This window comes from Lycorma delicatula, chromosome 4 (assembly GCF_047948215.1).
Source record: "Lycorma delicatula isolate Av1 chromosome 4, ASM4794821v1, whole genome shotgun sequence".
Lineage (NCBI taxonomy): Eukaryota > Metazoa > Arthropoda > Insecta > Hemiptera > Fulgoridae > Lycorma > Lycorma delicatula.
The window spans coordinates 28,150,463-28,174,816 of NC_134458.1; the positions used below are offsets into that span (position 1 = coordinate 28,150,463).

The 24,354-nt window shown below is 27.5% G+C and overlaps 1 protein-coding gene across 2 annotated transcripts in view; it reads right to left on the bottom strand.

The window, feature by feature from the left end:
- The window catches only part of LOC142323227 (scavenger receptor class B member 1-like), a 222,397-nt gene extending 198,524 nt beyond the window's left edge, over positions 1 to 23,873 (bottom strand). Inside the window, exons 1-3 of one of the 2 annotated variants that reach the window (XM_075362589.1) lie at positions 23,713 to 23,873; positions 19,166 to 19,419; positions 14,144 to 14,688 (exon numbers count right to left, since the gene is read on the bottom strand). In XM_075362589.1, coding sequence (XP_075218704.1) covers positions 14,144 to 14,609 — 466 coding nt within the window. In that variant the 5' untranslated portion in view covers positions 14,610 to 14,688; positions 19,166 to 19,419; positions 23,713 to 23,873. The remainder of the gene's footprint in view (positions 1 to 14,143; positions 14,689 to 19,165; positions 19,420 to 23,712) is intronic. The other variant, XM_075362588.1, reaches the window with a different exon arrangement.
- Between the last annotated feature and the right edge of the window lie 481 nt (positions 23,874 to 24,354).

Sequence of the window (24,354 nt, forward strand, 5' to 3'; positions counted from 1 at the left end):
GAGTTTAAAGTATATCAACTTGCTTCCTAAAACCGAAAGAAAACCATAAATGTTCATAAAATTTTTTTTCATCGTTATAGAACCTATATAATTACTGTACATCATTACAGATGTATTTTTAGTTATGCTAGTCGCGTTATATCCTTACCAAATAGTTTAAAGCTTAGTAACTCGCTTCATAATAATGATAAAAATTTAGGCCGGTATTATTTTACTCCCCGGTTTGTTATTCTGTACGATTACATTTCATTACTGAAATTTTGTATAAAAACTGAAGAAAACTAAAGAAAATATTTTTCCCTTCTTTTTCTACGTAAATTTTTGTAATCCACTTGTAGAAACGCAGAAAAAATAATTATAAAGATATACCTTATTAACTTTGAAATAACAAATCTTTTTTGATCATTCTCACCAAATTTGGGTGGTTTTAAACTAACGGTTTTTCGGTCGATTGTAATCTTCGACACCCGGTCGAAAGTTATAAGTAATAGTTATTTCAGTCGGGAATGATTATTTAAAAAATTTCAAAATCGAATGTTTGTTTCCTTTGATAAGCTAAATGAAAAAAATGTAGCGTATAGTAATAAAAAATAAATAGTTATTTTTATGTCTTGAATGAAGCGATTAGATAAAAATTTGACTAAATATTTCACGCCGTTTCGGTTGATGTACAGTAATCTTCATAGATACTGGAATAGCAACCGCTTTCCTGTATTAGTCCAAAATACAGCTATTCAGTTATGTTATTAGACGATCTTATAATACTTTCCTCTTCGTTACAATTACTGTAATTTTCAGTATTTAATTTTCCCTCTAAATATGTACCGTCTGTATCGTATACTGCAGAGATGTTGTGCGTTGAGCGTCAGAAAATGAAAAACTCTCATAGTAGCCAGATTGAACAGCGTCCGATACAGGCTGCTTTTATATCTCGCGTAGCATATTGTATCTTTTATAACTCAGTTTATTCATTATTTTGCACTATTAATTCCCGTTTGTTCATAATTAGTGAACTTAAATTTGTTATTTATAAAAGCTGAAAATAAAATAAATGGATTATAATTTACATAGAAACGTTTGCATTATATCGTAACAATTCAGCGAAAGACTACACAAATATATGTTTATTACGATGGTATTAAATTTCCCAGAATAAATTTTACGAAGTATTATTTAATAAATTTTTATTATCTTTCACTTTCTTTTGATTAATTTTTTTCTGAGAATGTTTACTTTTTTAAAATTAAACTTTCTTTACACTTATCGGCCGCTCACTTCTTTACCGTATAATTACTAGATGCTGTAACAATAACTGCAAATTCTATCGGCTCATCGTTCAAACACTCAGTAGCTATATCAGTTATTTTAAAAGCGATATAACAAACAAAACAATAACTATAAAACAGCGATGTTACGATTGAAAATAAATGAACATATAGTTTAGTTCAGCGATCGTATTTGTTTTAAAAACATCACCCCGGTGGAATTATTTAGACCAACACATTTTATTCGGTTTTAAACGTCTGTTCTCATATTTATTCTTCAGATGACCCCAGTTATGTTTGGAACCGATATAAGCAAACGTTGTATTCGGTCATCGGTGAACTACGTCCTTGAGTTTATTAGAAATTATTAACGAGGTACATCCTACTACTATTTAATTGCGCATAAAATATCTATAAGTTACCTTAATTTCTGTTGTCCGCTGATGAAGCCTGATCGTATCAGGTGTCACATGACATACAGTAGTCCAGACGTGGACTTTTTTTGGATTTTTTTACTTTTGAAACAATCAGGCTTTTTTGAAGACAATTTTTTTTAGCTTTTCCGAAATTTTGAACGAGTGTAACTGTTCTTGTTGTAATTTTAACTGAAAATTATTCTTCATCTTCTAAATATGATAATTACTCCAACATTTACTTAAAAACTATTTTTAGTTGGATTTCTAACATCCAACTACATCAATTAGGTATCTGTTCACGTCAGTCCTGTAAATATACGTTAACAAAAGATAATTTACAAAATAAATTTTTTGAAGCTCGTATTTTATAACGTTTTTACATTTAGGTTTTTACTTATATCAGCGATTGCGTAATGAATATTCTATATCTAAACACAGGTTTTAATGAAAAGGGAACTGTAAGTTATTTTATAATCTAAGGTATGACGAGTAACTGTTCTTGTTAAGATCCGCCAGAATTAGAATCAAATATCGGTCGATGGGTAATGTTGAATCGGTTTTGAATTCTAGTTACCCATCATCGACTTGAATACCGTTGACTGCGGAAGGAGGTAGGCTCGACTCACACCCTTCAACTCTCCAGAAAATAGAGCTCGAAAAATTAAATATAGTATTCCTTTATCTCCATGTCAGTTGTTTATACACTGGCATTTATTGTAAAAATAACCGTAAACAGTAAGAAAAATAATTGCGGATGGTAATAATAAAAGAAAATCGTAAAAATAAATAATAACTAATCATACAAATGTTACGGTCGTTCATATTCTATTCAAAGGTGTAAATATTTACCGCAGAAATAATCGTAAGGATTAAAAATAATAGGATAATAAAAAAATGCTAATAATGAAAATATAAAAAAATACGTAAAGAATAAAAAATAATCATACGGTCTATAAAAATTTAACCTCTTATCATTATATAACCGTGAAAAATTTTACAATTATTCTTATTCGATTCATAACGTAATAAACTTTCGTGGAAAAGTTATATTTTAATTTACCTAATTCTTAATGGTATTAAAAATCGGGTAAAACCCCCAAGGTACCGAATACGGTAAAACCCAGTAATATTTTTTATATATTCTTTCTTAAAAACGTAAAGCTCTATATAAATATTTGCCGTGTTTAGTAAACAATTACGAAACATATTGACCGATCCTATGTTAAATTTCAAACAATATATTATGCCGAATACCCTCTGTACAGAGGAGAATAAACTAGATTTATTTATTTATTTTTTTTTTTTTTTGAAGACGATTTGTGTTATTTGTACAGATTTTATTTGTAATAAAAAAATATACTGAGAGATATAAAGTTTTATTACACACGATCGTTAATAATTACATACGATAGAATTAAACGATACGTCACCGACACAAATAACCTACTACGATGGGTTAGTTAGTCGACATGGTTTTAGAACGGAAATATTTCTTTTAATTCGAAATACATTTAACAATTTTTTTTTTAATTTCAATTTTCTAATCGCTTTTTTAAAAAAACGTAAATGTAGAGAAATTTTTAGTTTAATCTGAACCGCGGAGTTTAGAAAAAAAAAACATGTTATGTGAATATTTAAAGACGAAAAGTTATTTTTTAAGAAATTTTTGTAAAATTATTATTTCTAATTTTTTAATTTTTGCTATGAAATCTCTTATTAATGTTTATTATAATAAGGTTGTTTATTTGTGTTCTGTACATTACCGCTTTGGATTTTATATTTGCATGTATTTCGTGTAAAATAGTTTTTCGTGTTTGTCACGCCGTTTTAAACTTTGAGAAAAATGTAAATTTTTTAATATAAATCAAATATGTTTTTTAATTATTCGATTAGTTATCTTTTAAAATTAAAAAAATAAAACTATTACCGTTTTAAATACATTTCAAAATATTTTAGTTAATATCTATAGGCAGCAGGGAATGCTTCAAAAATCACAATGTATGTATACTGTAGACTGTGAATGATATATTCGTATAATATAACTTGTATATTAAACAGTTTCTGAAAATAACGTATACTTAAAATTACGGTAAAAGGATTAAATGGTAATATTTTTTCTCTTATTGTAAATTAACTAAAAAAAAAATAATAATAATAATAATAATAATAATAAAAAAGGAACTGATAAATCGGAGACCCCCATCTGCAGTGTATGAAGATAGGTATTAATCTCCATGCAAGAGATATCAATCGTTCTCAGGATATAGGAATTTGTGTGTAAATCGATTACAATGTCGGTGGCCTGTAAGGAAATCACTCATTTAAACGTCGGAACCGGCTACTTTAAAGAAAGAAAAAGACGAAAAAATGTTTTCTTCTTCACTCAAATCTATTTTCTTTTTTAAATAACCATTCCTAATTGAAATAACTATTTCTTGATAAATGGCCGACAGTTGGAAAACTGTAAGTAAAAACATTCCCGAACTGGTTGCTTATTACGCAATTAGTAAAGTCGAGAATTTAGGTAAAAGAAATAGTCGAAAAATTTAATTTTTCTTTCACTTTCTTTAAGGAAAAATTTCACTAACGGGATGAAATTGAATTAACGTAAAAATGATCGGAGGAACAAAATAAGACCGCTCTCGATTATTTTATGTTTATTATAAAGTTTGTAACTCAACGGCAAAAATATTGCGCTCAAGTCTGGGTCGTGTTACCGAGAATCTGAGCATACAAACAATTTTCGAATACAAAACATAAGAAACGGCAGTTTTGAGTGTAAATTTGATGTATTGATACCATTATTATGATCCATTTAATATTCGAAAAAGGTCTTTTTTTAAGATTTTACATTAAAATATTGATTTTATTAACAAAAATCATCCGTTGTTAGTTGTGAACAGTTTCTTTTGGTCTTGAAGATAAAAATATAGGGTATTATGTAAACATTTTATTTTGTTTTAATGAAAAATTGTAATCTTATATTCTTGAACAATCGATTTGTCAATTACCAGATGAAATAAAATCATACGTTTATCACTTATCAAAATGAAAATATAAAAATGCACGGCAGTTATTACTGCCAACAGTATTTTAAAATTAAAACTCAAATCTTAAAACTATATACAGTGGAAACAATTTTTTCTTTGAGATTATCATAAAAATTTGGTTAATTTCTTACAGCGTTACAAATAGTACGCGATACTAATCTTCTATGTAATTAAAATCTAGTGTCTGCATTTATGTATGTTCAATATTAATTCTCAAACCGTCGGCACGATGCAAATACTTCTTTTAACTCGGACCCCCCGGAGGAAAGGCCGAGACGTTACCACGCCGCCACGGATATCGGTAGAGCAACAACGAAGTGAATATCTTATGTAAAACAATATCCTACTATATTTTACAATAATATCTACTAGATAGTTATAACATTTCGAATAGTTTGCTAAACCGTATTTTAACTGAGACAGTTCATTGTTCCCGATGATTAAATTTATAAAATATTCTGCATTTTTAATGTTTTTCTTCCATTTACGAAAATTGAACAATTTTCTTCCTGACTATCACCCGTTTACTGGTGATAAAATATTTCATTGTTATGTTAGGAACATAATTTTTCGTATTGAACTCGATGTAAACCAAATTCTTAAACCTTACAGGAAAATATTTTTTAATATTATTTTACCTCTATGTTGAATAAAACCTTTTTTTATAGTACAATGTAAAACATTTTGGTGTAAATTTATTATTATTTTTAACTCCATAACCTGTTGAACCTATTTTAACTCAAAATCATAGCATTTAAATAAATAATTTTCGTATATTGTTATTTTGAATGGTTAAATTAACTTTGGAAGTAGTCGCTTGCTTCCTGCAGGTGAAATTTTCAGGTGGGATATGAAAACAATCTGAACCTTTTTTTAATCGGTCATTTATTAAAATCAGGCTATCCGAAGCTCTATTAAAAACTTTTTTTTCACATTATTCACAGCAAGGCGAGTGCCGTATAAAGAATGTTTACTACTGATAACGAATATATTTGGGTATCTCTTACGAATGACTTAACAATTTTAAAGGTATTACTTAACCGTGATTAAAACATTTACGGGAAAATCATCCTTTTGAAAAACATTGTATTTCTAGGCAATCCTGTGACAGGAATAACCTGTCACAGTATACGAAGATAAATAAATATAATATTTACAAAATTCTGCTATAAATTTCTCTCAACTCCTACTTATTTTAAAACCTGTTCGATTCGAATTTTGTCGATCCATCTTATTCTCATTATCCTACGACGCTACACTTCGAGGTTCTCTGTTCTTTTCCTACCGTTTCTACCATAAAGCGCTACACTCTGAAAAAGTTTGAAGAATTTCTTTCTAATTTTTAGATCTATGTTTGATTCTTGCAACTTATTTTTTATACGAAGACTTATCTGGTTTGTCTACTACTTTTTGTCCCGCTTCATCTTTTATAATTTTAGTACAAAAATTATATGATTTTGCAACTCCTGATATAATGTGTCGGAAGAGAAATTCTATTTCTGAATAATTCAGTTTCCAGTAATAAATCCTACTTAACGCTATGCAAGTTTTGTAAATCATACCGTACTTTGTAATTAATTATAAATTATAACTATAAGCGACTATAAACTTATTTATTCGTCGCATCACGCTGTATACGTGTATAATTCAATCGAATAAATAATATTATAGATAAAAACAAATTTATTGACTCGAATACCGAACATCACTGTCAACTGTATTCTTCCTACATAACCATTTCTTTAATCGTGATCCTGAAACGAACAATCATTCACACACACTTTAGCTAGCTTGGGAGTTATCCGGTTCCACAGCCGGTTCGTAGAAACATAAAATAATTTTGTTATACGTATGTACATGCGTTGCACCGCAAGCAAGTAGGTATCACATCTTACGTTTTCCCCCGCTAATTTGATCTATAAATTTAAAAATTTTCTTAAATAATCAGATTTTAAAGTTTTAATATATAAAATAATAGGCGCGTACACGTTTAAGTGTCATTATATTCGACCGTTCGTAATATGGCAGTTATGTTACATGGCCATCACGATAAATATAAAAAAAAGAAATCGTACACAAAAGTTGTTTTGTGCCGGTTCCAGCTTGTGAGATAATGACATCGTTAAGTAATTTACTTCCAAGTCACAATAATTAAAATATGGAAAATTATTTATTTTATCAGTATTACTTTTGTATTAATAGTGAGCAGGTTACTGAACTTTTTATAGATTTATATTTATTTTATTCTTTATAAAAATTCAGTAACCTGCTAACAAAAACTGCTGGTGACCTGCCAGAAAATACTCTATCTTTATTTAAAGACTATCTTTATTTATATAATATGTTCAGTCACGTGTTATGAGCATAACATACATATATGCATTCGTATATGATGAACTACACTGCCATATCGTCCGATTAAAACCTCTTTGCTAGCCTAAACAGTATTATTTCTTAAATAAAAAGAAAAAGAAATATATAAAATTATATATATAATTCTTAATAAACATATTTACTACTTTTTTTTTCTAAGTTTATGTTATCCACTTACAAAAATAAATCGAAAAGAGATTTTTTGCCAACATCTGCAAAAATTAATAATTTAATTAATTTTCTGCTAATTTAGTTCTGTTTTATTTAATTTTTTATTTAAAATTAATAAAGAAAAGATTAATATTTTACGGAGAAATATTATTCCGTTTAAAACTTACTTTAAAAATCGACAATAAAACATAGTAACCACAAAGATAATAAAAAAGTTTTTTTTAGTTTTTAATAACGATTAGTAGATGAATCTATACGTCTCGAATAATTAGTTATTATTATTATTATTTCTTTTATTATTTCAAAATTACCGTCTGCAAGTTAAGTGATTCTTTTTAAATTTTATAAACTAAAACGTTATTAAATATAATTGATTAATGATGACCGAAATATCGAAACTCTTCAAAAAACTTACATATTACAGCTTCTATAAGTCACATCAGACAGGTAATTTATAATAATTTTAATATTATATTACTGTAAATTTATTATTATTGTTATTTTAATATATCGTAGCATTTCTATGTTTGTTTGTGTGTACGTGCGGGTAAATTTGTATACACGGGCTACATTTAATCGTTCTAATAACGATAGTAAGTATGAATTGCACAGGAAGTTTTAGAAAATTCATCTCAAAAGAAAAAATGAGAAAATCCTTTGTTTATAGAAAAGCTTATAATAGAAATTCACCTTATACTATTGAGGCCGATATACACTCGCTTTTATTTTAATGATAATAATCGAGATATTTAATTTTATTATTATTGTAATTAATCATATTTACGTTATTAGATCCTTGCGTATGAAGGAAATGCTTTTAAAAATGATCTTTACACGTTAATTATTTTTATTTTACTTTTACTGTTATATTTAGTGCGCTTAGAATACATAAAAAAATAAGCTCTTGAATAATCGCATTGTGAATGTAAAGGTATAATGTAATGTACTCATCGCTTTCTATATTTTATAATAACAATAATAATAATGACAAGACAGAACAAAAGAACAGTCCGTCATTATTTATTGCTTATTTTTATTACGATATTTTTTTATATTAATATTATGTTTGTTTACTTATAAAAAAAATTATTAAAAAGCTTTGTTTATTACGAAGTTTTAAATCTTGTACAATCTACATACCTAAATTTGATTATATTTTCCCTCTAAATGGCCTTTATATGACTGTAACATTTTTTTTAATTTACGAAATATATTTCAACTGTTTTTATCCTAGGCGTACTTTATTTTTCTCGATTATTTAGAAGTTAATAACTTTGTCCATAATAACAGTAAAAAAATTGAGAACGATGTCATTTTACTCGACAGTAATTTTTCTATTGGATTCTAAGCAATTTATTTCGTTACTAAAATCTGCTTAAAAAACTGAAGAAAAACTAAAAAGAAGTACTCTTTTTGACTATATTTCTTTATTGCTACTCCGCTTTACATCTTCGTAAAAATAATTCCATAAGTATGTCCTGCGTAATAAATAATATTTTATTTGTCGAACATCATGACGAAAAGTTATGCTACCGGTTTATCATTATTGATTACACTGATAAACACAATTTTTGTTTCCTAACATGCGACACATGATTTTAATATGTTTTTTGATGCTAAAACCTAATATGAATTTAGAATCTTTCTATCACTCACAATTTTTGAAAAAATTTATATTTGAATTAAAGGATTTTTTTCATTTTTCAACGTATAGTTAGCATTTTAAGTTCTTATATTGTATTTTGTTAGCTCATTTTTTATTGTTTAACTTTGTTAACATAATTTTTATGCTATAAATGAACAATACTAGACAAAGAATTAAATCATATCATAGGCACATATTTTGACATCGTATCTAATACTGAAGAGTGAGCCTTCATGGACAAGATTAATCATGTCTGTGCAGTTCAAAACATGTAGCTGAAAACACAGCTATGTTCTTTGTATTAAGCACAGGATTTAGGAATGAATTAATTTTGTTCAGTCTTATTGCTGTCTTACGTTTGTTAACAGTGCAGTATCATAATGCCTCGAAATTGTGTAAATGATGTGGATGCCTTTTGTTATGTATGAGGTGAGTTTACCGTAAAATCAAATAGAAAAAACATTACACCTTTAATTAAAAACGCATACCGTTTGTACTGTCAGTGTAAAATTGTTGATCAGGATAAGATGTGGGCTCCTCATATAGTATGCCCTAACTGTTCTGTATATTTAAGAGGATGGCTGGAAGGTACACGGAAGGCTTTGCCGTTTGGTGTACCTATAGTTTAGCCTGAACCAAAGGATCATGTAACGGATTATTACTTTTGTTTAGCATATGTGTTTGTAATTTCTAAAAAATATAAACCCACTGTAAAATATCCTTTATTGCAATCTGCAATCAGGCCTGTACCTCACAGTGAAATTATTCCAGTTCCTGAGCCACCTGTGAATGTATGTTTCGAAAGCGGCGATGAAGAATCAGGCAGTGCTGAAGAAGACAACAATGATCTTGATTTTGAATTATCTTCCAATAAGCCACATCTTATATCACAATGTGAATTAAATGACTTGGTTAGGGATTTAAATTTATCAAAACATCAAGCTGAACTGTTAGGATCAAGACTGTAAGGTTGAAATTTACTTTAAAAAATACAAAAGTTTCGGGCTTTCGAAGCCGACAAAAAGAACTTTTTCAGTACTTTATCGATGAAAATAATTTGGTTTATTGCACAAATATTGATGACTTATGTTGTATGTAGGACAAGTTCATAAACCTGAGGACTGACGCCTTTTCATAGATTGGTCCAAGTACAGTTTAAAAGTGGTTCTACTACAAAAAAATATCCTTCGATACCAATCACTTACGGTATTAATTTGAAAGAGACATACGATGTGATGAAAGACGTTCTTGAAAAAATAAATTATAAAAAACATAGCTGGAACATGTGGTGATTAAAAAGTTATAGGTATTTTCTTAGGCATGCAGTTAGGCTATACTAAGTATATGTGTTTTCTTTGCGAATGGGACAGCCGAGCTAGGGATAAACATTGTGTTACCAGAGTGGAAGGAACGAGACAACTTAACTCCAAATGGGAAAAATATTATTCATGGACCCTTAGTTGAACCCAAAAAAATATTTTTAACTCCTACCATCAAGCTAGGACGAATGAAAAATTATGTAAAAGCAATGAAGAAGGATAGTTCCGGATTTTTGTACATCAGACAGAAATTTCCGAATGTAAGTGAAGGAAAAACTAAAGAAGGAATATTTGTTGGTCCTCAGGTATGAGAGTTGGTCAAAGATGATGTATTTACTGTATGTTAAATAATGTAGAAAATGCAGCTTAGGCTTCATTTAAAGACGTTTGCAAAATCTTTCTCGGCAAACAAAAATCCGACAATTACTACGATATTGTTAATGAACTTTTACTTCATACAGAGCTATGGGATGTATTACGTCTTTGAAAATACATTTCCTCCACTCACACCTGGATTTTTTCCCGGACTACGTCGGAGACGTACGTGACGAACACGGTGAACGTTTCCATCAAGATATTTCGGTGATGGAAAGCCGCTATAAAGGGAAATGGAATACTAACATGCTAGCCGATTCCTGTTGGGCATTGATTCGGAATGTGCCTGAGGCTATTTATCAGCGAAAAGCATCGGCGAAATAATTCTAACACAGGTATGGCCATGCAAAATTATAAATTTTACAGATTTTAACTATGTTTTCCCTTAATTTTTTTTTTAAGCGTAATTTATTTAAAACTAAGGGTGATAGAAAAATTGTATTTATAGATTTGTAATGTACGCAAAAAAGCAATCCAAGAAATGGTATCACACTTAGAGAAACATTAAAAAAATATTTTTGTCTATCAGTGTTATTTTTAAAATAATTTAGTAAATGAAACCGCTATCGCGTGGTAGCTCGAACATCATAGCTTCAAAATCTTCTGGATCGGATGAGAACAAAAATAAAAAATTAGTTAATACGTAAGTAATAGAATATGTATCGTCATTTTTCTTGCGTATTTCACACGAAATTTATTTTTATATACTTCGAGTTAAGTTAAAAATTAGTAAAATTAGCTTTTTTGAGTCTTCTGAATGGTTTTGAAAATAAACTTGTGACGAAATGTTGAACTTAAGTTAACAGAAACGTAAATGATGGAATAAAGAAACACAACTCTCGATCTTTGTAATTATTGAGAAGCGATTTATTATGCTAGAAACTCATCGGAAAAGCGATAACACGACTAGTGCAGTCGCCGAATAATTTTTTCTTATCTTCTAAAAGCCGGCTTCGGTTTTATTTAACTATACAATTCAGGCTAGATTTGTTACTAGTAAATATTTCTCTTACTAAAAAAAAATTAAGGTATCGATCAAACATACACAAATATCAGTGATAGAGCATAAAGATAAAAAATTTCCATTTTAACGAACTAAACGTTTTTGTCCTATACTAAATGATAGAATAATTATATAGATTACACGAAAAGTAAATTTGGAAATACGCAAAAATTATTTATTGTAAATAAAAAATTAATATAAACCTCTTAGTTGATAAAAATTAATAATATATTTTAAAAAAAAATTCTTATATTGAATAAAACATATAGATTACATGTTTATCAGTTAAAAACCTGATAGGTGAATAAAAATCCATCACGAGAAAAAAAAATTAATAGAAAATATAAAACATAAAACCGTCACTGGGTCAAGGTTTTTTGTCTCTGGTTTTTATTTGCTAATTTATTTAAAAATTAGTTATTACGTAAGTAGTACAATACGTATCGTTGCTCGTTTCAAAGTTGGCTATATCTATGCAAAAAGGTAACAATAAATAGATGACCAAATTTTTTCTCCACTTACGTAAATTTGAAAATATTTATTAAGGTATGTATTCTTAAAAAAAAAAACGTACGGTTTAGTAGTCTGTTTTATATTTTATTTTCTATCTTACGGTCTTTAATGTTATTATTTATTTAAGAAATATTTTTAATCTTTATTCTTTTATTTTTATTAGGAAGTAAAACTTTTATTTTGCCTTGTTTTTCTAGTTACAAATTTATAAGTAACCATATTTCCAATGTTTTTTTGTGCATATTTATATTTAATTTTAGGTAACCAGGATAACTAGAAATTGTTTACTTACTGACTTACTACCTATCAGAAAAAAATGTGTTTAAATCCGTGTTTAAGTCATTGAATTTGTAAAGTAATTGATAATCGACCTAATCGATTATAATTTTAATATTCATTAATAGTGATTTTAAAGGCGATCGGGAGAATCGCTACATGGGTTGCGTGTAGCTCGTAAACCGAATTTGTAATATTTGAAAGGGATTATATAATATGTAAACCTGTTAAAATTTCATTTAATAAACATTCCATGACGTACAGTGGATTGCCGTGACGTACGGTTTCACACAATATTTGCAAGACCCGTTCGTCGAGGGCCCGTGGACTACATGGACAATAGTACGCATTGATAATTTTTAAAATTTAAGGCCTAACTCCATCGACTACTTCGCATTTTCTTGTTAATATTTCTTTCTACTTTACTAAGTTTCATTATGATTTTTATTCCTTCATTATTTTTATTAAGATTTTATATATATTTATGTTCACATTACAAGCTATATGACTGCGTCCATGTTCCTATTTTATTTGCACAGCAACCGACTTTCACTCGGGGTCACCTACCTCATACAGGTATTTCCAAGCTGCTCATTTTACTTGTTCGCAATCAGAACCTTGAATATTTAGATAGTCATAATATTATTTTGATATAAGCGAATTCTACCCTCTGTTTACACATATTATTGATGACTAAGCCGGCTTTAAAAATCTATCGTTTGTACTGATGTATACAGAATATGTATAACCGATTGTTACGAGTACAATTATCAGATTTTATAGGACGGATTTATTGATAGTTTAACCCCCTAACCGTTCATTCGCCACAGTTCGTTGCATTGTAAAATTCCTACTCGTTATTAGACGAAGCAGTCAACATGTATCTATGTTAAGCAATTAAAATTTTACATTACGTAAATCATTGAGAAATAGTTAATTAAACGTAATACTTCAATTTATATCGTAATAAATTAAATTATAAAGACAAGAATGTAATTTAAAAAAAATAATAGATGTTATTATATATGTACTATCTAAAACCTTTTATCTTATATTTACCACAAATATCAATCTTCCGATGATAGTAAGCCGGATCGGAGACAGACTTTAAACGGGAGTGTTTATGCAAGGTCGATTGTCGTTCAACTATCATACTATCTCTTAAAGCAATTATTCTCTGGAATTTTCTTATAAATGGATGGTTAAATTTGAGCAAAATATACTGATAAATGTCAAAAAGGACAATAAATTCTTTAAAAGGAAAATATTCCAGCCGTTTTGTTAAAGTAAAAAAAAAATTGCAAACTAAATTTTATTCCACTTAATTTGACAATTAAATTAAGTCGATTTTAATCGATTTTATTATCACTATACTTTTCTCAGATTTAACCATCCATTTATTAGAAAATGCCAGAGAATAATTGCTTTAAGAGATAGTATATGATAGTTGAACGACAATGGACCTTGCATAAACACTCCCGTTTAAAGTCTGTCTCCGATTCGGCTTACTATCATTCTGAAAATTTATAAATCAATCTACTGATCGTCTCGATCATATAAAAAAACATTATCACAATATTACGGTTATAAATAAGGTAGCAACTTTACATTTAAAATGGAATCCGTGTTATTGTTTTTAAGAGACGGTAAATTATTTATTAACGAAAGATTTTACTTTTAAATTATAACATTGACGGATAACTACAGAATAATACTACTGAAAATATTTTGACGTACCTGTAACAGAGTGACCTTTCTTCTTGTTACATTGTTTCTTGTTAGTATTATTGGCGTCAGTGTGAAGATGATTATTATTGTTATTACTACTGAACCTTTTTGCACTGTTGTTTTTGGTATCGGTGTTGTTGTAGCTACTCAGTTCATCGTTATTTAAAGGTTTCTTTCTTCGGCCGTAAGGACTATCGTGCTGTGTTGTCGCACATCTCACTCCGGCACTGCACAAATCTTCGGCCGATTTCAATATAATCAGTTTCGGACTGGAACGTAAAAAGATTTTTTTTAAATTTAAACAATCCCTTTCTTTACTTTTTTTATTTTTCGCTTCGTAATTACTGTCGTTCTTTCCAGTAGATTCCGTACGGTCTATATCACCGAGAGTTTTGTCGAAAAAAGTTTGAGACGCGCTATTATTTTTAATTTCATCGCTCGTATTATTACGGTTGAGCGGATTATTTTCTGACATTTTGATCTCTTCAAATTACCATATGCAGATGTATCAAATCAAATATCGAAGATCGTTTTGGCCTGTGAATACATGACACCTGAAACAAAATTGCAAAGTGTTATAATGTCATATGAACTTTCTGATATTGTCGTACACTCACAACCACAAAATTCACAAAAAATAAAAAATTTTTATTTTTGCTGTTAGAAACAACAGGTCGCTTTTATTTTATTTATAACCCAACATAACGGATTTTTCCATTTTAAAGAGAAATTTAAAAGCCTGCAAAGGGTCGCATAATTTTCCCCAGCTTTGTTCAGGACAGATCTTTGTTTCAAACACGCCATATGGTTTTTAAATATTAATGACTTAACTATGCAACCTTTATAGTAAAATTGCGAAAAATATCGAAACGTTCAGTAATTTGATTTGATGAAATACTTGACTGCTTTACTACAAATCAGAAAAATTTAATCTTGGTCCATGGGAAACTCTTTTATTTTTAAATTTCCCATTTCGTGTATTTTAATACCACGTACAGTCGAATTTTCAATTTTAAAAATTAAACTTAAAAACGCTGATATTTTAAGTACGGGTCCTGTTCACTTCCTTTGTTTTTGGGGGTTAAATATTTACTTAAAATTAATTATTTACTTCAACAAGTCGGTCCGATTTGATGAAATCTTATTTAATTTTTTTTTTTTTTATAAAAAAAATTGTAGTTTACTAAAAAATACGGGTACCGTGGTGGCTCCTTATCCGACGGGTCGAAAGTAAACCCCGGATATATATGTATACATATATAGCCAAAACTAATTCCATCTATTTGATCGATGTGAGACAAAGATTGTTTACAAATTATGTTGAATAAACTTCTGCCCCTAAATCTGATTAACTTATAACATTGGAGTTCTAAATAAATTAATAAGTACTTTTATCGTAACAACGTTCGATTTTCTACGATTACCACACAAAAAAGTCAAAAATTAAAGTCGGCGAAAACTACTCGAAAACTACTTTTTTAATTTTGTTCAAAACTTAATGCCATCAATGCCCCATATATATAAAAGTTTTTGAACGATTTTCGAAGAATTTATGACAAGCCAGCTCGGAGATATTAATCAAAATAGAGGGCAGCACACCTACGTACGTACGTGCAAGCATCTTCCGGAAATTTCTACAAATCGTTTGTGTGATTTTGGACTTAAGGCGTCTTGAGAAGTCAACATCGTAAAAACGTCGATACTTAAATTTCTTCCGAACGCTACATTTTCCCTATATTATCCAGCAGCGACAATAGAGAGATACAGGCGGGAAAGTAAAAGTATACAAATTAAAGTAGTTTAACAATCATAATAATAGTAAGTAAAACACACTTCAAAAAGACTGAATAAACAGTTCAAATCAGGATAAAATGTCCTATTGATCAGTCTCATACGAACTTATGATGCGATTGATCGATCACAACAAATCTACAAAATAAAATGTTACCTTTATTCAGTGAGTTTCAAAAAGAATCTAATATATTTATCGCACCGAGAACGTATCTTTAAAAATTAAAAGTTTTTGTTCGGTATTTACTTAGTCGGAATCAGATTCTAATCCGGAGCCGATTTGGATTTTATATCATAATTTTTCATGACAAGGATGAAAAAATATTTCATTATTTCAATTTGAATATTTTTCTAAAATTTCCCGAAGCCTTTTCATTTATTATTAATTTTTTTAACAAGAAAATTCACTTATTAATTCAATAGTGTTGTAAATTTATTTATGATATAACCTTAGATTTAAATACTGTAATGTAAATTAATTAAAAATATATTCGTAATTCAGTTAACTATCATAATTAAAATTAAGATACTGTTTGTTCAGTTGGTGATAGAGAGAGAGAGAAAGAGAAAGAAGTCGTAGGATTATGAATCCATCGGAGAGGAAGTTTATAAGAGAAGAATAGAGTGTCATCATTCAGCCACCCCTACATGAAAACGGAAAAGTTTCAAAAGAAGACAGTATATTCGACCGTCCAGTACAGAGGACTATAATAAATAGTGAAATATTAAAATGAAATCGTTTGAAATGAATTTTTTTTTTAATAGACAAACACGTTTTTTTAAAAAAACACGTGGAATTTAATAAATAAAACAACGTATTGAACTAAAAATTATAGTTTAGCTATTAAAATGGGTTATGAAACGGTTGAAAACTGGTGGTTTGAAACATATACATCGGTTTCCGATTGGAAATTCTGAAGTCACTCTTGATTTTACGTTCATATTACAAGAAAAATAGATATCTATTGTCGATTATACCTTAATTTTGTTTTGAATTCGTTTACACAATATTTTATCCGATATAAGAATCTGAAATATTTATTTCCTTAAAAGCGTTAATTTAACGATATTTCTTTAAATTTTAATTTCTAACTGTTAAGACTTTATTTTTATTCGTATATAAATAACAATAAAATTTTAATTATTTTAAAACGACCGTTATAATCTGACTTTATTTTTTTTAAATTAACCGATTTAAATAGTTAAGTTATATTATATTAGCTACTTGAAGGTTTTATGAAAAATATTACGCCTTTGAAAGGTATTTTTGTGACTCGATGCGGATATAAATTCCGATATAGCGATTTAAAGTTTTGAAAAACCCGGGAAATAGAAGAGCTAAAAATACTAAAAATAAAATTTCGAAAGGCGGTGTTAAGGAGAACGTTAAAAATTTCGTCGATTAACGATGTAAAAAAAGAAAAGTTTTCAGATGAACCAGAAAGAAAAAAGTTTTTTAACTTTATAACCGTTTTTTATTCGTCGATGAGACCCCTTTATACGCCTTCATTCACACTACTATTTAGGTCTAAGCTTTAATCGTTTTTTTTTTTAATAATTTTATTTTAAGTTTTCCAAACATGTTGTTCGTGTCGTCTTAATGATTCTAATCTCTGTTTTCTTTTCTTGATTGTCATTTATTTCCGCCTTTATTTTTTTTTAAAGTTTATCGGGTGAATGACAATTCACCGGATTTCGTACTTCCCCTAATCGTTTAATTTTCAAATTTTACTTATTCTTATTCGTCTTATCGAATTTAAAAATTTTAATTTTACTATTATAAATGTCTTAATCGATGATGATAATAATCCTAGGATTGTTCGGCGAGAAAATAAAAAATAAACAAGAAAAAATAACGTAAAGGAGAACAAGATCAAGATTTAAATATAAAAATAAATAATCAAGAATCTAGGAAGTAACAGATATTTTGATTTTAAAAGAATAAAAATGTGTACCCGTACAGTCGAACAGTTAATCCTAACAACCGATACGTATTTTTAATTTACCTTTCATTAGAAAGCAAGTGTAAGTATAATCGGTTATTATCCACGTAATAAGCCGTGAATAATTATTTCTTAATACAGAGAAATAAAAAAAAAAAGTAAGTAAAATTAAAAATATTGTGTATCTATATTCTTATGTTAACAATTTTCCTTAGAATTTGATTTATAATTTTATATGTTGTATTTATTGTGCCTAATTAATAATCAGGTACGATAAAACTTGCCTTATTACATCAAATCTTTTGTAATATCGTTTTAATAACTTAATCTGAAATTTAAAGTTGATATAAATCAAATTGCTGAAAATCCTGCTGTTAGATAATTTTAATTAGTGCGTACAGAATATTCATTAAATTTATTATATATTTTTTATCGCCCTGCTATTTTTATTTACGATTATCTGGTATTATTTATATGAGAAACGAGGGTCTATATACGTCTCTCAAGCGCTATGTAGGCTTTATGTAACTTTGTAATAGTATTTTTGAAAGGAAAAATATATACTGTATACAATTATTAAAAACTAATTTATTATTGACAAATGACCTTTCTCGATAATCCGACACTTTGATGACTTTTGATAACTAGTCATCATCGTCAGAGCGTTTTTATCAAAGTTAAAGTGCATTAATAGAATAAATAAAAAGATAAAATTATCAAAGAAATACGGGGAGAAAAGAAATACTGACAACTTTAATACATCCACTTCGTTAAAAAAGCCTCTAAGATTGACTCGAATAATTATAGGGGAATTTTACTACTAGAAGTAACACATAAAATACTTTCAAAAGCGTAACTAAATCGAGCAGAACCACATCTAGGTACCCGACTTGGAGAATATCAAAGTGGTTTTAGGAAAAGTAAAAAGTGCGCCGAACAGATTTTTAACCTTAAAAATATAATGAATTATTGTAAACTCGCAAATAAAATATATGTAAGGACATATATATATATATATATATATATATATATATATATATAGACTTTCAAAAATCAACTACGCGCTAGAAAAAGTAGTCAGAAAATGCGACCAAAATTTAAAAGAAAGCAATGGGATTAAAGTAAGGACAAAATGGCCAAAATGTAACAGGCAAGCATTTACAGATGATATCGCTCTTACAGCTAAATATTAGTCAGAAGCAGAAATACAAATTAAAGAATTACCAAAATAGTCAACCAAAATAGGAGTAAAGATCTCCTTTTAAAAATTAAAATATAAACAAATATTAAAACTCACCCAAAAATTTGGAGATTAATAATAATCGGAAAATCGAAGGCGTAAAACACTTTAAATATCAAGGTCAACTGACCGGTCGAAACTTATTAGAATCTAGGACACAAAAAATGGAACTAGCATCTCTCCAGTATTTCAGTTAACCAAAAACACATGTATCAAGAACTCACTATCGTGGACCTCAAAGGTTAGACGCTATAAAACAGTAATAAAACCGGAAACCCTAAAGCTAAGCGATAAAAAAAATTCTTGATAACCTAGAAAAGAAAGAAAGAAAAACAATTAGGAAAATATTAGGCCCAAAATTTCAAAATAATGAGATAATATTAATCCCCAACAAAACCTAAATCTAAAAATGCAATTACTCTCAGATATCATGAGAAAAAGGAGAATCGGTTTCTATAATCATATACTTAGAATCAACAATAATATTTTAATTCTTCTAAAACAGAAAATGGTTCAAACAATCCAATATGACTTAAATGGATTAAATATTGCGCATGAAATAATTGAAAATAGATCTTTGAGAAATACTATACGATGAAAATCAAAGATTCCAAGAAAAACCGAAATCCAAAACAGGGTTGAATGTTTCAGAAGAAAGCATTTTCAAGAATTACTGGGTAAAAAGCAGCCATAAAAAATGAATCGATCCAACGTATCTCAAAGCGGGTAATTCGAAAAATTTATTAACATAATTTACTTGTGTTCGTACGTCGTCTTTAATTTAAAAAAAAAAATTGTCAATCGCTATAGAATATTATGAATACAAAATCACTTTATACTTTAGAAATCGAAAAATTTTAGTCGTTATAACTTATTTAATTATGAATGTTTATACTATTTTATACGTGAATAAAATATTTTTATTATTTTTAGTGGGTTTTTTAAAAACGAGTTTCAACTGCCATACAAATACTCTAACTCCAACTATCGAAAGCTTTCAAAGGTAGATTATCAAGAAAAAATTTACGTAAATAATAAATTACTTTTTAATAATTTTATACTTCGGTATAATGATGCAGGAAATAGTGTTTAGTATTATATACCAAATTAAGTATTAGCAAATTAAATCTAAGAAACCGAATATGTTTATTTATAAAAAAAATGTTTTTCACTTACTGCTTTATGTTTTCCATTACGTTTAGTACTTTGCTCTAAGAACTCTACTTCATCAGAATGTTTTTGTGAAAATTAAAATTAAACCATTCATAAAAAATTAAAAATATCTAGAGTTACCTTTACTATATCAGTCGCTGACATAAAATGAGCTATTCTGCTGCTATTACAACCTGTGAAAGTACTAAACAAAGAAAGAAAAATAAAGCGTAAGGAGAAAAAAATTAATTGTTAAAATGTACTTGTGTTTATGTATGTACTTTAAATAAAATATACGCAATATTTTAAATAAACATTACACAAATATGTTGGAAAAAGATTATATCAACATATTAAAATCTATTTACTAATATTGTTTATTTTCTTATTCACAGAAAAATTGTACTATACGGAAACAGACTGATATTTAATTTTCTAGCAAAATCGTTAGGACCCATTAAAATAATCATGGGTTACACACACAGGAACTGTTAACTACTAAAAAAAGAATCTTATAAAAGAATGCCCATTAACTTTCATTTCTAGTATACAGCTATAATTATAAACACAATTACTAGTTGTTATAATATTGTACAATATAAAGAATGAATAAACAGAAAGAAAATTAAATACAAAAAAGTAATAAATGAATGAGACAAATAATTAGGCAAAAATGAACGAAAATGGAACAAAAACAACTTACGTTTATGCTTACGTTTTTATATATTAATTTATTACCGATTCATTTCTTAGCTTAATTTTAATTGAATAATGATTTATGAGAAGGTGAATTAAGTAGAGCCTTCGACAAATTATAATAGTAGGTATAGATAATTAATTAAACGAGTTAATTAAATAAATCCGTGAATTTATTATTAAGTTTATGAATGAATTATTCATTGATTTTGGATAAGTTCGTGCATATACATATGTGTATACATTATGTATATATATATAAAATGAACGAACATGAAAATCAATGTACGCATTAATCAAACATAAACTTACATATGCACGTATATAAAATATATCCTACTGCACTACAGTACTTAATAATAATAATAATAATAACTGTTCCTTTTATCTATCGTTGCCGCTTAATCTAATTATATGTTATTAATTAAACAACTTGGACTTTAGGAACGTAAGGTTTCATTGCCAGCGAATGTAATTTACAAATATTTTCAAAAACTGTAAGGATATACCTTTATAAATACAGCTTTAGACGACAATACCCTTATGGTTATCTACATATGTTACGGTGGATTAAAACTAACATTTTGTGGATGATAATTAATCTAAAATATTTCTATAAAAAATTATTATCAATAATTAATAACAATTAAATGACCTTGAAAAATTATCATTTGACGTTAATATATGTTTTTTTAAGAAATCTCTATTATAAAAAATATATATTCTTTACAGATACTAATTAAAAACAAATATTTTCAAAAACAAAAAAAAAATTAATACGTATTAAAAATCAATACGCATTATTATAATAATAGATATTTTATCGTACTTATTTGTTTAAAATAAAATAAAAAATTGTTTATAAAAATTAAATTTTACGAGGCTTTTAACATTTTTTTGAAATAATAATAAAATATACAAATTAGAAAGTATTGAAAAATTACCTTTATTTACCATATTACAAGTTAAATTAATTAAAATGGCGCCCTTATGGTTTACGGTTAAGGTCTCGGTATTTTAAACAAATAATACGTATACGTGTAAGGGGGAGAACGATAAAAAATATTAAGTTATTATTATTTATGTATATAATATTAACTTGTGAATACATCTACGTCAAAATATCTTCGTACAGCGTGTTTTGTGTTTTAAAAAACGGAATGAATAGACGTGTTACACAAATACTGAAATGTACTTTTATCGTTATTTTTTAATATTTTTACCTGATTATGCGGTTTAAATAATGGGAAACTAGTTTTAAATTTGTTTAAAAATTAACTGCGATTATTTTAACGTATTAAGACTGAGTTTTACAATACAAATTTTCATTTTTAAAATTTTCACGTTTACGTACGTAGTATTTTATTCCGTAATAAAAATATAATTAAAAAAATATACAATAAATTAAGGGGAAAACTGTGTAAACAAAACAAAATATAATAATATCATCAATTTTTCTTTCTTTATTTTTCGCAAAGAATATGAATATAGCAAACACGATCTAGATTATATAAATTAACGATATGTTTTAAAGCGACAAACGTAGTTTATTTCAATTAAAACGAACACACCCCTAGAATCAACCTTTGACAAAAATTTAGTTGTATAAATTGTTTTAATTGGTTAACCGAGTTTAATTCTTCTGTTGTACAAAGTAGTTACTTGTATTTATATATAAAATGTCAACAACTTATTCTACGAATTTCATAATCGTTAGGTAAGCTCATTCTTAAAATTCGTTTTGCATTTAAATTAAAAAAAAAAAAAAAATACAGTAAAATAGAATAGTTGTATTCCATGAGAATAAATAAAATTTTATACACAACGTCGCATTTAATCAACCGACACACATGACATCATGCAACACTTAGAAAAAATATCGCATGATTTATATATGAGTATTTTTTAAATATGCGTAAAGAAATGAATTGCGTTGATTTTTTTAAAAATTTATTTAATTATTCAACGCGTGAATATTTTTCTTCTAGTAATTTTTTAATTGAAAAATTAAAACTAACATTCTGTGATTGATAATTAATCTAAAATATTTGTTTAAAAATTATTATCGATAATTAATAACAATTAAATGACTTTAAAAAAATGTTATCATTTGACGTTAATCTAATTTATTTTCTTAATAAATCTATATTATTATAAAAATGTATTCTTTACATATACATATTGTTATAAAGTAATTAAAAATTATTAAAAAAAAAAAAAAACAGAAAAAAAAGAAGAAATATATATATATATATATATATATATATATATATATATATATATATTTTTGTTGTTTTTTTTTATTTTATAATTTTCAATATGTATATTAATTTATATATATAATTACAATAGATATTTTAACATATTTATTTGTTTATAAAAATTAAATTTTATGATGCATTTAACAATTTTTTTTAAATAATAATAAAATATAAAAATTAGAAGGAATAAAAAAATTACCTTTCTTTACAATATTACAAGTTAAATTAATTAAAACCTGGACATTATTTTATTATAAATTAATACTTAATAAAATTTTATATGTACTATTAAACTTATAAATCAATAAAATGCTTATTTATTTTCCTAATTTATAATTTTTTTAAAATAACGGTTTTGAGTTTTGATTTTGATAATGGTATTTTTTCTTTATTTACAAAATAAATAAAAAATTTCTACGTTTTTTTATTTATTTTTTAGTTTAAATTAAACGTTTAACGTTAAACCGAGATTTATACACCTATACCAATACCAACCTTATAAATAATGTTATACGTTCATATTTATATGTGCTATCTTAATGCGTCCACGTGTATCCACACTGCGCTGGGCCACAACTGCTTCAAATGCGACTAACTAAGGTAATCTAAGAAAGCACTAAGAGTAGAGACCGAGATGGGCCCTGCCATTCATCACCAAGGTCACCTTTACCGCTGTATCCCCCACCCGACCTATCGCTTCTACATCGCTACAGTACGTGTTATCAGCTAACAGTAGAGCCGCTGACTACATCCCCTTGGAAATTGCCACATCTTCAATGTTATGTCCTAGTAACCGTTGACATCACTATTTCATTATTATTAAGAACTTAAGCTTAGTATCAGGTAATCACGTTACCACTGCATCCCCTTGAAATGTTTACTTCACTTTCAATGTTATAATGTAGTAAATTGTGAAACAGCAATCCGGTATGGTTTATTGAGACACTTCTCGTTTTAAGTGCACCTAAACAATATCATATATATATATATATATATATATATATATATATATATATATATGATATTGTTTATTAATAATGCATACAATTGTGTAATAAACAAGTAAATAATCATGTAAATTAATTATTTGTAAGTACATAAATAATCATCCCGGTCAGGCATGGCATTTTCACACAC